This window comes from Bombina bombina, chromosome 3 (assembly GCF_027579735.1).
Source record: "Bombina bombina isolate aBomBom1 chromosome 3, aBomBom1.pri, whole genome shotgun sequence".
In the NCBI taxonomy this organism is placed as follows: Eukaryota; Metazoa; Chordata; class Amphibia; order Anura; family Bombinatoridae; genus Bombina; species Bombina bombina.
In genome coordinates, this window is record NC_069501.1 from 39,841,110 (window position 1) to 39,857,450 (window position 16,341).

At 39.2% G+C, this 16,341-nt stretch overlaps 1 protein-coding gene across 1 annotated transcript in view; it reads right to left on the reverse strand.

Annotated features, from left to right (window-relative positions):
* LOC128652838 (homogentisate 1,2-dioxygenase) overlaps window positions 1–16,341 on the reverse strand; it is a 149,227-nt gene that overhangs the window by 105,644 nt on the left and 27,242 nt on the right. The window contains exons 2-8 of the mRNA XM_053705801.1: window positions 10,725–10,796; window positions 7,760–7,848; window positions 5,641–5,746; window positions 5,310–5,369; window positions 4,902–4,993; window positions 2,726–2,760; window positions 1,397–1,476 (exon numbers count right to left, since the gene is read on the reverse strand). Of these exons, the coding sequence (XP_053561776.1) occupies window positions 1,397–1,476; window positions 2,726–2,760; window positions 4,902–4,993; window positions 5,310–5,369; window positions 5,641–5,746; window positions 7,760–7,848; window positions 10,725–10,796 (534 nt within the window). The remainder of the gene's footprint in view (window positions 1–1,396; window positions 1,477–2,725; window positions 2,761–4,901; window positions 4,994–5,309; window positions 5,370–5,640; window positions 5,747–7,759; window positions 7,849–10,724; window positions 10,797–16,341) is intronic.

Consider the following 16,341-nt stretch of genomic DNA (forward strand, 5'->3'; position numbering starts at 1 on the left):
CAAAAATTCGCAAACTCTCTATTCTTAAACCTCCAATCTCCAAAGACCCAACAGCAACACAGTCAAAGAAGCCATGCTTGTGTGGTGATTATATACCCTGTGTAAATGTTTAATGATGTACCAATTTCCGTTGTAAATTGTGTTCAGGTGTGCTTTATTAGCAATTAATATTATTGCAATGTGTATTAGGTGTGTGAATTTGCGCATGCTCATTTTGAGTTGGTATTTGTGGAATGTGTAGAATGCGATGATGTCATAGTGGTCGTTTTCTCTAACATTGTCCAATAGTATTCTTTTTAAATGTGATTTTGCGATGGTGTGTTCTTCGTGAAGTGTTGTATATGTATGTTTGTCCTAATATATAGTGATATTGAATACGATCTTTTTTCTAGTGTATGTATATCATTTTTAATCCTTGTTGTTATATAGCGATTTTCCGCATCTTAAAGTATATGCGTATTCCCCGTATAAAAATTTATTAAAACATCCCCCGCTTGTGAATGTGTAATGCTTGTGTGATTTGTTGATTGATTGTTGTTGTGACATTTGCGGCGTGTTATTGTTGTGCATGATGTGGTATGCGTCATATGACCGAGCTGTAAGTATTCTCGCGAGATCGAGTGTTAGGTGAAAAAAGCAATTTTTTGCCTTTCCCATTGATCTCTATGGGAGACTGTCTTACGCGGGCAGTATTACGCGTGTGACATACACGCGTTAGGAGCATCGTTAGATGGTCTTATTTTAACTCTAAATACCGGAGTCAAACAATGACGTGCGTTAGACATAAACACGCGTGGCGTTAACAGCCCTTTTACCGCCGAACTCCAAATCTAGGCCTTAGAATGTTGGGTGAAATGCTTTTCTTCCCTTCATCTCTGTCCTTGTACCTTTTCTAGAGGTTCACATTTACATTTCCCTCTCTTTTAACCACCTCTCCTACTCCTAACTTACCCTGCTGCTCTGAGAATTATATAGCACCCACCAGAACCCAGAACCACTCCCACCCCCGGAACTGACACAACCCCACCCAAAAAACTATAACTGGCAGTAACAGCCACACCCCAAAAACCATAACTGACAATAACAGCCCCAGCCCCAGAACTGCCACTAGTTGTAACAGCCCCACCCCCAGAACTGCCACTAGTTGTAACAGCCCCACCCCCAGAACTGCCACTAGCTGTAACAGTCCCACCCCAGAACTGCCACTAGCTGTAACAGCCCCACCCCCAGAACTGCCACTTGCTGTAACAGCCCCACCCCCAGAACTGCCACTAGCTGTAACAGCCCCACCCCAGAACTGCAACTGGCTATATCAACCCTAATCTTCCCAACCCCAGAACTGGCTCCTGCAATTCCCAGTAAAGGGAAGACAAGAAGCTGATATCAGTTATGTTACCTGCACAACACATATCTCATTAGGCTCCACCAGAATCTTCCCAAACTCAGTAGTGATTAGCAGATTCCCTTGCTGTGGGACTGTGGGAAACAGACACAAGTAATAAATATGTTATTATTTTATAGTCTGTAGTACTCAAAGCATTTGCAGTGTGCAGAGACAGAACAACTTGCTACTTTATATATATATTGCTATAGATCATGGGTCAAGTCAAGCGAGAATGCATGGGAACTGAGTTCCTGCACTATTTTAGCTGGTGGAACTACGTTCCCCCTGGACCGAGAACAGAAACGCTTCAGTAAACACTGCTGCTGCTGGTAGAAGGAGCTGAAGCACAGTCATGTGAGAGGGATAATGAGATCCTATAGTAATGGGCAGTAATACTTCATACAATACACTAAATGCAAGCCTGTCAGCGGGCCTGCTGTGTGATCACCCCGCACTGTGTAACACATTGTGCTTACATTTCTGTGTGGCTTACTTGGGGTTATTTAGCTCCCCTCAGCAGAAATAGGACTATGGCATCTTAAGTGGGTGGTACTCTGTGACAGAAGAGGAGTCTCAGGCCCAAAGGCAACCATTCAACCCTTCATTGGATTTAATTTGCTTTCATTAAAGTTAGATTATATACATTTAAATACAGTGTGTGTGTGTGTGTGTGTGTGTGTGTGTGTGTGTGTGTGTGTGTGTGTGTGTGTGTGTGTGTGTGTGTGTGTGTGTGTGGGTTCCCACACTATTCTTTGTAGAACTTGACCCCTGCTATAGATATGTATTCAGATCACTACTAACAGCTATGCACTTGCAATTATTGATATATAACACTAGAGGGAGACATCTAACATTTATTTTGAGAGATTAACTGTTCAGTGTTTATATAAAAAATCAACTTAAAGTGATGACGAAGTTTCCCATTGTAGAAATAATGATTAAAATAAGCATTAGATTTTAGTACAGGGTTCATTGATAAAGCTCTTACTTTTTATGCACAATCCAAAGTTATAGTTTAATCTGACATCCTTTTGTACCTGCCCTTTACTAGACTGTTTTTTTTTTCTTCTTCCTTTGTAGTTTTCTTGCAGCGGCCAATCAGATTGCGTACTGAACGGCACTTCAAGAAAATGATCCATATAGTGTTCAAGACATGTGCACACTCCTGAGCCTACCTTAATATGCTCTTATGGAAAGGAGCTAAGTTTCAACAAAGAAGACAGAGAAAAATTGTAAAATTTGACGACAGAAACTGGAAATTGTGTAGTTTCCTGCAACTGTGATTTTTATTTAATTTATATCCAATTAAGTCTGGAAGAGAGAAACATAAAGAAGACTCACCGATTAGCAAATCACCATCAGAATTATAGAAACATCTAGAAAGAAAACAGAGAGAAGATAAGCTGGAATCATATTTCATTTTATCCCAACCAATCACAGAGCAGGAATTATTATAAAGGAAAATCATGAGTTGCTGAATTAGATGCACAATAAACACAAAGGCAAAAAAATGTCTTTATTATTAACCATTTATAAGACGACTAAGTGTTTTTCTTTTTTTAAATCAAGTCCTTAACTTCTTCAGTACTTAGAATTTTAAATAAAAACATGCTGAAAAAACCACAGAATTTTTACTATCACTCCATTTAAACAGAAATAGAGCCTTTGTTTTTTTTTATTACCTATAAAACTATATATATTTATTAGTAGACAACCCAAGGTATTGATGTAGGCCAATTTTGGTATATTGGATGACTTGTAAGGTTAAGTTTAGCTGTAGTGTAGAGATTACCCTCCCACCCCCTGACCCCTATCTGATCTCCCAAACAGCTTGCTTCCCTCCCTCATCTTTCACAAGTCACCACCATTTTAGGTACTGACAGACTGTCTGTTTTTTTTATGTAGTGTAGGGAACCCTCCTCAACCCTCCACCTCCCTGACTCCCCCCAAACAGCTCTCTAACCCTCACCCTTCACACTACCCCACCATCTTTATTACTGGCATTCTATATATATTAATTTTCTTCTTATGTAGTGTAGTAGAACTAGTTACCCTCCCCCCCTCCATGATCGCATGTTTTTTCCGCAATGTAGGATCCTCCTCTAGCCCTTCTGTTCTGTAGCTGTTGGGCCCTTATTCCTCCCTCTCCCCTGCTGTAATATTTTTTTTTATGTAATGTAAGGAACCACGCCCCTCCCTCCCCCTTCCTCACTGGGCCTATCCACTCCCCTCCCACCTTCCCTCCCAATGCTCCCATTCAGTACCAGCGATCATCGTTACAGAGAGTGACACAGACAGTGTCACTCTCTGTAACGATCCAGTGATCTGGCTTCACAGAGTAAGGAAGCATGATTAGCTATCCCTTATTAAAGGAAGGCATATGCCTTATGCCCCCACAGCATTCTCCATTGTCTAAGCTGACAGAAGGGACCACAGCATGCACTATAGTGTTAGATGTAGGTACTACATCAACACAGGATGCTGGGCAAAGTATTGAGACGTAGTACCTACATCCATATGAAACAAGGGGTTAAAGGGATAGAATGAAATGAAATGTTCATGGGTGCATTTCAGTTTTAAATAGAAGCATTTTGCATTATAATTTCATTAACAAAAATGCTTCTAGTAAAAGTTATTACTGGTTTTAAGTGGTATTTGCACATATCTTGTGAGGGCCGTGCACCAGAAAGCAGGCGGTGGTGTGTATCGTGTCTGTGAAAACTGTTTATGTTATTAAGCCGCTTCTGACTCCCTGAGAAGGTGAAGTGTTGGTACAAGGCCCTCACAGCATATGTGGGTATGCTACTGAAAACAGTGATATCTTTTACTAGAAGCATTTCTGCCACTGAAATATATTGCAAAATCCTATGCACAGTTGTGACTTTCTATCCCTTAAAGATCTTAATTTAAAGGGACATGAAGTCCAAAACTTTTCTTTCATTAATCCGACAGAGAATACAATTTTAAACAACTTTCTAATTTACTTATATTATCTAATTTACTTCCTTCTCTTGTTATTTTTTGTTAAAGTAGCAGCAATGCACCACTGGGAGCACTGAGTGACCCAATAAGATGAGGTATAAATGTGCAGCCATCAATCAGCAGCTCCTAAGTCTACCAAGGTATTCTTTACAACAAAGGATACCTGGAGAACAAAACAAATTAGACAATAGAAGTAAATTGGAAAGTTGTTTAAAATGGCATGCTCTATCTAAATCGAGAAAGAAAAAAATTGGGCTTCAAAATCAGTATTTTATACAGATCAATTCTACAAGGTCAGTAATAAGAGATTAGTGATCAGTAACAGTGTTGGATGAACTGAATCTCACACTGGCAGTGAAGGATTAATGCGAAAAGAGTGAGCAGGCACTGCAAATGGGGTGTATAATAAAATCTTTAAATTTATTAGTAAATGTAAAACACAGCACAGACACGCAGGAGGGTGACAGACAGGCAAAACCCTGACGCGTTTCGCGTCCCCTAGAGGCACTTACTCATAATGCTAAGTACTCATTACCTGTCAGTCATGGACGTGTTGCAAGTGTAGATATGGATAGCAATCCCATTGCGCGACCTGGTGTCCCCAGCACCACATAGTGTGCGCAGCCCCTGAAAATAAACGTATTAGAGGAATAACCGGTCACACTAAATAACAATGGCACTTGACAAATGTCCTCTTGCCCCAATGACATACAGCTTTTTATACATCATCCACAAGTGTCATTTACTAAAGCTTTGCCTATCACAGGGGATTTACTTAGCATTATTTCTTACATCACATATGAAAGCTGCCAAGTGTTCCATGTTCCTGAGACCCTAAATGTGCTCATTACAGCAGATGAGTCCTACATGTAATATCGGCTTGTCATGAGGTTGGGTAACCAGTGGGGTAAATGGTGTAACATGAAGGATAAACGCTACTCACAGACACAAAGTCCTGCTTCTTTTCTGTGGTCTTGGGAATCTCAAATGGCTTCCATCTCATCTGATTAAAAAGAATAAAGTGGTTATTAAAGGTAACAGTGATGTTTGTCTGCAGTTACTAATTGTGTGAGTGTTGCTAGAATGCCCATAATTGTTACAGAACAAAGTGTAGAATTAGTTGTTTCCTTTGATTAATCTGGTTTTGCTTTGCAGTTTAGAGTTAATGACAAATATATTAAAAGATTATAGTGATCTCCAAATGAGACTATGACATCCCTCACTATATGGTACTCAAGGTGCCACTGGGCATCTGGTGGCATCTAGAGGATTACCTGGTTGGGATCTGGTTCCACCTCATCCCACTTGTCTGTGAAGTTTTCCAGCTCGTAGGCCACAAATGGCTTGTGACGGACAGAAGGTAAAATACGATACAACCAGCTGAGGAGCAAGACGAGCAGAGGGTGAGATAAACTGTAGAAGGGACGGACCTCTGAATTACTGTCCCCCTGAGTCTGAGATATGACCATCATGACCCATCTAACTCCCTCCCCCACAGCTCAGTCATCAAACAAAACGGGATCTGCAAACACCTGTGTGTACCATGAAATGTATAAAACTGTGTTAGGTCCCAAATAACCATATATCAGCCAGCATTCCATATTACAAACATTAAATAGCTAGAGCACAACAGGCATTTGTCTACAAAGCCGCAACAAGACTGTGGGTTAACACAATCCAACCTTTTCTATAAAACTCCTCACATAGGAAAACCCCTCTGTAGTACAGAATTACTACAACTTTGTTACAATGTGCACTCTAAAGCTCTGCTGCATACTAGGCTGCAATCTTAGTAAATGACAATTACATGATATTATTTGTGTGGCAGCTGATAAATTGAGGTTGGGGTGACACTAGGTTAGGCTGGGATGACACTAGTTTAGGCTGTGGTGACACTAGTTTAGGCTGCAGTGATACTAGCTTAGGCTGGCATGACACTTGGTTAGGCTGGCGTGACACTAGGTTAGGCTGGTGTGATACTAGGTTAGGCTGGCGTGACACTAGGTTAGGCTGGCGTGACACTAGGTTAGGCTGGAGTGATACTAGGTTAGGCTGAGGTGACACTAGGTTAGGCTGGGATGACACTAGGTTAGGCTGGGGTGACACTAGGTTTCTAAAAGGCCCAGAGTGTGAGCTCAAAGGTGGTAATATGGACTGCTATGTCGCCTAGGTTAGACTTAGGTGATACTAGGTTAGGCTGGGGTGACACTAGGTTGGGCTGTGGTGACACTAGGTTAGGCTGGGGTTATACTAGGTTAGGCTGGGGTGATACTAGGTTAGGTTGGGGGTGATACTAGGTTAGGATGGGGTGATACTAGGGTAGGCTGGGGTGATACTAGGTTAGGCTGGGGTGACACTAGGTTGGGCTGTGGTGACACTAGGTTAGGCTGGGGTTATATTAGGTTAGGCTGGGGTGATACTAGGTTAGGTTGGGGGTGATACTAGGTTAGGATGGGGTGATACTAGTTTAGGCTGGGGTGACACTAGTTTAGGCTGGGGTGACACTAGGTTAGGCTGGGGTGACACTAGGTTATGCTAGGGTTATACTAGGTTAGGCTGGTGGTGATACTAGGTTAGGCTAGGGAGATACTAGGTTAGGATGGGGTGATATTAGGTTAGGCTGGGGTGATACTAGGTTATGCTGGGGGTGATACTAGGTTAGGATAGGGTGATACTAGGTTAGGATGGGGTGATACTAGGTTAGGCTGGGGTGATATTAGGTTATGCTAGGGTTATACTAGGTTAGGCTGGGGTGATAAAAGGTTAGGCTAGGGTGATACTAGGTTAGGATGGGGTGACACTAGGTTAGGCTGGGGTGATATTAGGTTATGCTAGGGTTATACTAGGTTAGGCTGGGGGTGATACTAGGTTAGGCTGGGGTGATACTAGGTTAGGCTGCGATGACGCTAGGTTACCTAGGGTGATACTAGGTTAGGCTGGAGTGACACTAGGTTAGGCAGGGGTGATACTAGATTATGTAGGAGTGATACTAGGTTTCATAAAGACCTTGAGTGGTAGGTCAGATTTGGTGATATGGACTGCTATGTACCCAAACTCATTACTGCTGCACCCTCAAACCTAACAGGTAGAGGCTGCTCTGAATTAGGGCAAGTCAGTGACTTTTTGTTTGTCCAGTGCATTCATATTTATGGTCAACCCAAAATTGTATGGTTTAGAACCACCCCTGCTGGAGCCAGTACCAAATCCCATGCCCCCCCCCCCAAACCCTACCATGCCCCCCCCCCTTCAGTCTGACACAGATACTGCCAGACTTTACCACACGTCAGCCTCTGTACCTTGCAATCTTACACCAGCAGGGCAGGAGTCATTATACTCAGCTTGCGCCATAGGATGCTTATAGGCTTATTGCCCTAAATTGTGGGGTTTTCTCACCTTCTCTTGTTGGAGGATCTTGGGCAGGTGAAGGCTGAGCCTGAGAGCTGTTCTGCGTACAGACCGTATGGACAAACCTGAGGGCTGTTCTACACGAAGAAATAATACAAATGATTGGCTATAAACACAATGCTGTATAATAAGCAAGATCATAGAATGTACTACACAGTTTTACTGTAAGGCCTGGTCACATGATGGCACAAACTAATACCTTGTTACAAGTTACAGGAGCATTAACACTGGGTATTGATTAGAATAAACTTACAGACTATAGTAAACAATCTGTAATAGGAATGTTTTGCTATGTAAATCACTGGGAAGCAAAACTGGGCGCACACTCACTGATATCCCAAAGCAGACAAATAGCTGATAATCTAAAGCTCTCTGCTCTGGTGAGATGATATAAGTAGTTTGCTGTTTATCTATCTAGCAGGTTGCGGATGTGAAGGAGACATAAATATTACAATATAAAGCTAAAGAAAAAGATTTGTGTGATTCCTCTGCATGCTGCTGGGGTCCCTATGAGCGAGGTGTACAGTTTGGTCTATGGGAATGCAGACAGTTTATTCTGTGAGTTCTGCATGAAACGTGCACCCTGTCCAGTCTGAGAGCGCAGATTATTACTATGTTTTTATCTATTTTTTATACAGGGAAACCACATCTCGCTAGTGCTACCCTCATAGGTGTAATTAGCGTTATTTATTAACTATTTCTATGGGGTCTGTGTTATTAATACGGGTGGTGAGACTGCTCTATTTACGGTGACCAGAAGGGAGGAGGTAGGGTATAATAGCGCGGTCACATCACTTGCGGCGGGACCCGCGCTATTATAAACAAGAAAACCCTTAATTACCAACAACGTACATGGTACATCGCGGTCGTTAATGGGTTAAGCACCAGCATGGAAGTTAGGGGTAAAGCACTGTGGTGAGTGTTTGAAATAATCATCTCTTAGCCAAAAGCTTCAACTAATCCTCCATTTTTGAATGTATTTAATTTGTTGGTGTAATTGCTGCTTGTTATATGTGAGTGCTAGTGCATGTTTATGAGTATCTGTATATCCCTTCACACTACTGGATTATTGTGGATTGCTCATTTGCACTAAAGATAAAAGCTCAAATTAAAAGTAATGCGCCTAAACTGTAGCATTTGGTGCTCATTTAACTTTGCTTAAAGCGACAGCAAAGACAATATTACACTTTCATGATACAGGCAGAGCGTGCCATTTTAAACAATTTTTCAATGTACTTCTTTTATCAAAGAAGTAAACCTGGGTAGGCTCAGGAGCAGTAATGCACGACTAGGAACAAAACCAGTGATTGTCATTGGTTCCCCAGCTTTGTTCAGCTAGCTCCCAGTAGTGCATTGCTGCTCTTCAGCCTACGGCTCAGCAAAGGATAAAAAAAGAACAAAGCAAGTTTGATAACAGAATAAATTGAAAAGTTGTTTAAAATTGCATGTTCTATGGGAATCATGACAGTTTAATTTTGACTTTACTGTCCCTTTAAAGTGAATGTAATCTCTTCCCTTACGCAGAACATGAAGGCTCATAGTAAATAATAGGAGTGAACTGTTGACATTTACATTAAAGAAGAAGGGCTTGCCTTGTTTATGTGATAGATAGATTGATAGATAGATAGATAGATAGATAGATAGATAGATAGAAAAATAGATAGATATGAAAGATAGATATATAATAGACAGATAGCTATAGAGAGATATATAGATTGATAGATAGATAGATAGATAGATAGATAGATAGATAGATATGGAGAGAGATATAGATAGATATATAGATAGATAGATAGCTATAGAGAGAGATAAAGATAGATAGATGAATAGATAGATAATGTAGCTATAGAGAGAGAGATATAGATAGATAGATATAGATAGATAGATATAGATAAATAGGTAGATAGATAAATAGATAGATAGCTATAGAGAGATATAGATAGATGATAGATAGATGATAGATATATAGATAGATAGATAGATAGAGAGAGAGAGATGATAGATAGATAGATAGATAGATAGATAGATAGATGATAGATAGATAGATAGATAAATAGATAGATATGAAAGATAGATATATAATAGACAGATAGCTATAGAGAGATAGATAGATAGATAGATAGATATATATGGAGAGAGATATAGATAGATAGATAGATAGATAGATAGCTATAGAGAGAGATATAGATAGATAGATGATAGATGAATAGATAGATACTGTAGCTATAGAGAGAGAGATATAGATAGATATAGATAGATAGATATAGATAAATAGGTAGATAGATAAATAGATAGATAGCTATAGAGAGAGATATAGATAGATGATAGATAGATAGATAGATAGATAGATAGATAGATAGAGAGAGATGATAGATAGAAAGATAAATAGATATATATGAAAGATAGATATATAATAGGCAGATAGCTATAGAGAGATATATAGATAGATAGATAGATAGATAGATAGATAGATAGATATGGAGAGAGATATAGATAGATAGATAGATAGATAGATAGATAGATAGATAGATAGCTATAGAGAGAGATATAGATAGATAGATGATAGATGAATAGATAGATACTGTAGCTATAGAGAGAGAGATATAGATAGATAGATAGATATAGATAGATAGATATAGATAAATAGGTAGATAGATAAATAGATAGATAGCTATAGAGAGAGATATAGATAGATGATAGATAGATAGATAGATAGAGAGAGAGAGAGAGAGAGAGAGAGAGAGAGAGATGAGAGATAGATAGATAGATAGATAGATCATCAGACAGTGAGAGTATTTGCCTGTACCTCCTATACGGTAAAGGTGAGTGGCACTGCCACAGTCTCACATCATTGCATCTACCAGGCTATACCAGGTAGCAAGAATAAGGATATTCATCATGTGGTAGAGAAACAGCAGTCATTATACTCAGCTCTCATATTCACCACACTTACCTGTCCTTCAGGTAATGCGCCTGGGCAGCGAGGATCCTCTGAAGCAAACTCGTTGTCAAAGCCTGACAGGTACTAGGGAGAGGCAGAAGGGTGATACAGTGGTTACATAACAACAAGTGCCCCTGAGATATACAGCTGCTATATTCATAAATCATTCATGAGAAACACTTTTATAAACTTTATTCTTTATGCTTTCTCTCATATATTCCTTATTATGATGTTTTTCAGACTAAGCCAAATCATGTAAAGAATGGGCTATGCAGATATTCTAGACAAGTTCAGGGCCTGTTTTGGGGCTTTTGGACCTTAACAATATTTTGGAGGACTTTTTTTCTTCCTTTCTTTTTTTTTTTAAATTCAAAATCAAGTGAGACTGCCGACTCGCAACAAAGTCCACCAGAAAAATTCACACCACTATTGTAAGTCAAGTAGTCCAAGCTGATTGCCTGGATGATGAGTAAAAAGTTGCCGGGAAGTATACAGGCTTATATTTCAGCTTCAGGCAGCCATATTGACTTAATTTGTTATTCAAAAAGAAAACGAGAGAATACAAAAATGAAAGCACTGGAAATCTTCACCACCTACCTGCTGGCAAGGACCATTGTATGCAATAGAGGAATTAGAGCCACACAGAAGTGCAGAAACACGTACTTATATACAGGGTTCTGGACTCACATGACTTGGACTTGACTGGGACTCAAGTCCCAAATTATATGACTCTACAGCATAATCAAAGAAGACTTCTGACAACCTAGACAACAATGGCTCACAAATTGACTTGGACTTGAGTCCTCTGACTTGGAAAGACTTTATACCTTCTAAAATCAAAGATCAGAGTTGTAATCACTCCAGCCTACCCTAGTGTCACCCTAGCCTAACCCAGTGTCACCCCAGTCTAACCCAGTGTCACCCCAGTCTAACCTAGTGTCACTGTAGCCTAACCTAGTGTCACCGCAGCCTAACCTAGTATCACCGCAGCCTAACCTAGTATCACCCCAGTCTAACTTAGTGTCACCCCAACCTAACCTAATATATTGGGACATATTTTTACCTTGCATTTCCTTTTGAATATGCTTGAAAATATGATGCAGATTAAAAGGGACATTAAACACTTTGAGCTGGTAATATAAAATAAAACATTTTATATATTAAAAATAACTCTGCAATATACTTTTGTTATTTATTTTTTCCACTTTTCCTGAAATTGTGAGCTTTTTAGTTCCTGCTAGAAATGGAAATGCAGAACACTGTTATATTCCTCACAGCCATTGGCTGCTCACTCTAGTGACTTATTTATAACTGTCTCTAATTGGCCACAGCAGAGGAGGTAACCTAAGTTACAACAAGGCAGCTCCCATTGTTTTATAGACACTAAAACTTTACACTTATTTTGTCAATATTTAAACAGCTAATGAAACACTATGGGCTTCATTTATGAAGCAGTGGATGCTACTTCGGAGCCCTATCGTTTCAGGAAATGGAAGTTAAGACGCAGCGTTTGTACAGTGAATCATGTCCACTCACCTTCTAATAGATTTACCCCTACATGTTGTTCTCAGACTAATCTTTTCTTTGGCTGCATCATTCTATCTAGCATTTAGTTAGTGTTATATGACCCTTTAAAGCAAAGTCGCTTGAAAATAAACAGCAAATCTTTTTGAATAAATCCCTTACGCCTAGATTACGAGTCTTGCGTTAGCCTTAAAAAGCATTAAAAAGTATTACGAGTCCTGCAAGTACAGGTGTACCGGTCACTTTTTTTCCACGACTCGAGCATACCGCAAATCCCCTTACGTCAATTGCATATCCTATCTTTTCATTGGGATTTTCCTAACGCCGGTATTACGAGTCTTGGAAAAAGTGAGCGGTACACCCTCTCCTGTCAAGACTCCTACCGCATTTAAAAGTCAATAGTTAAGAGTTTTATGGGCGAACGCCGTAACATAAAACTCTTAACTAAAGTGCTAAAAAGTACACTAACACCCATAAACTACCTATTAACCCCTAAACCGAGCCCCCCCCCCCCACATCGCAAACACTTAGATAAAATTTGTAACCCCTAATCTGCCGACCGGACATCGCCACCACTTTAATAAATATACTAACCCCTAAACCGCCGCACTCTCGCCTCGCAAACACTAGTTAAATATTATTAACCCCTAATCTGCCGTCCCTAACATCGCCGACACCTACCTACACTTATTAACCCCTAATCTGCCGCCCACAACGTCGCCGCCTATATATTAAATGTATTAACCCCTAAACCTAAGTCTAACCCTAACCCTAACACCCCCCTAACTTAAATATAATTACAATAAATCTAAATAAAATTAATACAATTAACTAAATTATTCCTATTTAAAACTAAATACTTACCTATAAAATAAACCCTAAGATAGCAACAATATAATTAATAATTACATTGCAGCTATTTTAGGATTTATTTTTATTTTACAGGCAAGTTTTATTTATTTTAACTAGGTACAATAGTTATTAAATAGTTATTAACTATTTAATAACTACCTAGCTAAAATAAAGACAAAAGTACCTGTAAAATAAAACCTAACCTAAGTTTCAATTACACCTAACACTACACTATAAATAAATTAATTACCTAAATTAAATTAAACTAATTACAATAAAATAAAATAAAGTACAAAAAAACCCACTAAATTACAAAAAATAATTAAATAATTACAAGAATTTTAAACTAATTACACCTAATCTAATCCCCCTAATAAAATAAAAAAGCCCCCCAAAATAAAAAAGCCCTACCCTATACTAAATTACAAATAGCCCTTAAAAGGGCCTTTTGCGGGGCATTGCCCCAAAGTAATCAGCTCTTTTACCTGTAAAAAAAAATTAAATACCCCCCCAACATTACAACCCACCACCCACACAACCAACCCTACTCTAAAACCCACCCAATCCCCCCTTAATAAAACCTAACACTAACCCCTTGAAGATCACCCTACCTTGAGACGTCTTCACCCAACCGGGCAGAAGTGATCCTCCAGACGGGCAGAAGTCTTCATCCAGGCGGCATCTTCTATCTTTATCCATCTGGAGCGGAGCGGGTCCATCTTCAAGCCATCCGACATGGAGCATCCTCTTCTGACGACGGCTGACGACTGAATGAAGGTTCCTTTAAGTGACGTAATCCAAGATGGCGTCCCTTCAATTCCGATTGGCTGATAAGATTCTATCAGCCAATCGGAATTAAGGTAGGAAAAATCCTATTGGCTGATGCAATCAGCCAATAGGATTGAGCTTGCATTCTATTGGCAGCAAATAGAATGCGAGCTCAATCCTATTGGCTGATTGGATCAGCCAATAGTATTGAACTTCAATCCTATTGGCTGATTGCATCAGCCAATAGGATTTTTCCTACCTTAATTCCGATTGGCTGATAGAATCCTATCAGCCAATCGGAATTCAAGGGACGCCATCTTGGATGACGTCATTTAAAGGAACCTTCATTCTTCAGTTGGATGTCATTGGAAGAGGATGCTCCGCGTCAAGGTAGGGTGATCTTCAAGGGGTTAGTGTTAGGTTTTATTAAGGGGGGATTGGGTGGGTTTTAGAGTAGGGTTGGGTGTGTGGGTGGTGGGTTGTAATGTTGGGGGGGTATTGTATTTTTTTTACAGGTAAAAGAGCTGATTACTTTGGGGCAATGCCCCGCAAAAGGCCCTTTTAAGGGTTATTTGTAATTTAGTATAGAGTAGGTTTTTTTTTTATTTTATTAGGGGGATTAGATTAGGTGTAATTAGTTTAAAATTCTTGTAATTATTTTATTATTTTTTGTAATTTAGTGTTTGTTTTTTTGTACTTTAGTTTATTTTATTTTATTGTAATTAGTTTAATTTAATTTAGGTAATTCATTTATTTATAGTGTAGTGTTAGGTGTAATTGAAACTTAGGTTAGGTTTTACTGAGGTTAGGTACATTTGTCTTTATTTTAGCTAGATAGTTATTAAATAGTTAATAACTATTTAATAACTATTGTACCTAGTTAAAATAAATACAAACTTGCCTGTAAAATAAAAATAAATCCTAAAATAGCTACAATGTAATTATTAATTATATTGTAGCTATTTTAGGGTTTATTTTCTAGGTAAGTATTTAGTTTTAAATAGGACTAATTTAGTTAAGTGTAGTATTTTTATTTAGATTTATTTGAATTATATTTAAGTTAGGGGGGGTTAGGTTTAGGATTAGACTTAGATTTAGGAATTAATATATTTATTATAGTTGCGGCGACGTTGTGGGTGGCAGATTAGGGGTTAATAAGTGTAGGTAGGTTGCGGCGACATTGGGGGCGGCAGATTAGGGGTTAATAAATATAATGTAGGGTTCGGCGATGTTTGGGGCAGCAGATTAGGGGTTCATATGTATAATGTAGGTGGCGGCGGTGTCCGGAGCGGCAGATTAGGGGTTAATAAGATTATGCAGGTGGCGACGATGTCGGGGGCGGAAGATTAGGGGTTAATAAGTGTAATATTAGGGTTGTTTAGACTCGGGGTTCATGTTAGGGTGTTAGGTGTAGACATAAAAAGTATTTCCCCATAGGAATCAATGGGGCTGCGTTAGGAGCTGAACGCTGCTTTTTTGCAGGTGTTAGGTTTTTTTTCAGCCGAATCTGCCCCATTTATTAGTATGGGGAAATCGTGCACGAGCACGTTTAGCCAGCTCACTGCTACCGTAAGCAGCGCTGGTATTGAGGTGAGATGTGGAGCTAAATTTTGCTGTCCGCTCACTTTTTTGCGGCTAACGCCGGGTTTGAAAAAAACTGTGATACCAGCATTGTTTGTAGGTGAGCGGTGAGCATAAACTAAGCGTTAGAACCGCAATCCTTACCGACAAAAACTCGTAATCTAGCCCAGTGATTTTTAACCTTTTTTTTGCCGTGGCACACTTTTTTACATTAAAAAATCCTGTGGCACACCACCATCCCAAAATTTAAAAAAAATCGCACATTGTAGCCTAATACAGCATATATATATACACATACACACAAACACACACATACTGTATTTATTGTGCTGTTATGCCATGCCTCCTACAAACTACCCCTGCACTGGGAGTAAAAACAAGCAAAGTTTAAAAAATATGTCACACTGTTGTCAGTCTGCCGTGGCACACCTGAGGATCTCTCACGGCACACTAGTGTGCCACGGCACACTGGCTGAAAAACACTGATCTAGCCGTTAGTTTTTCATTAAATCCTCTGAAACGGACAGCTTATTCAGTATTTAAAGGGTTTGCTGTCATCTAGTGGTGGAATTTGGTATATATATATATATATATACTGTATATTTTAGCCGATTTTTATTTACTATATTCTTATTTTGGGAGTAATGTTTAAAAGCTGGTGTATGGAGTATTCCAAATATGAGCTAATGAATTACTGAGTGTGACAGATTTAGTTTAAGCCTGATAAAAAGAAAGATGTATTGACATATTTCTTGTGTTCTTTTATAATTAATAAAATAAAGCTTTTCTATGTTGTATCTCACTCCTTTTTACTTACAATTATCAACTGATGTAGTTCATAGCAGCAGCTGGTAATACTATGTGCATTTAGCAATAGATCTATGCTGTTTATGGATGACAAAGG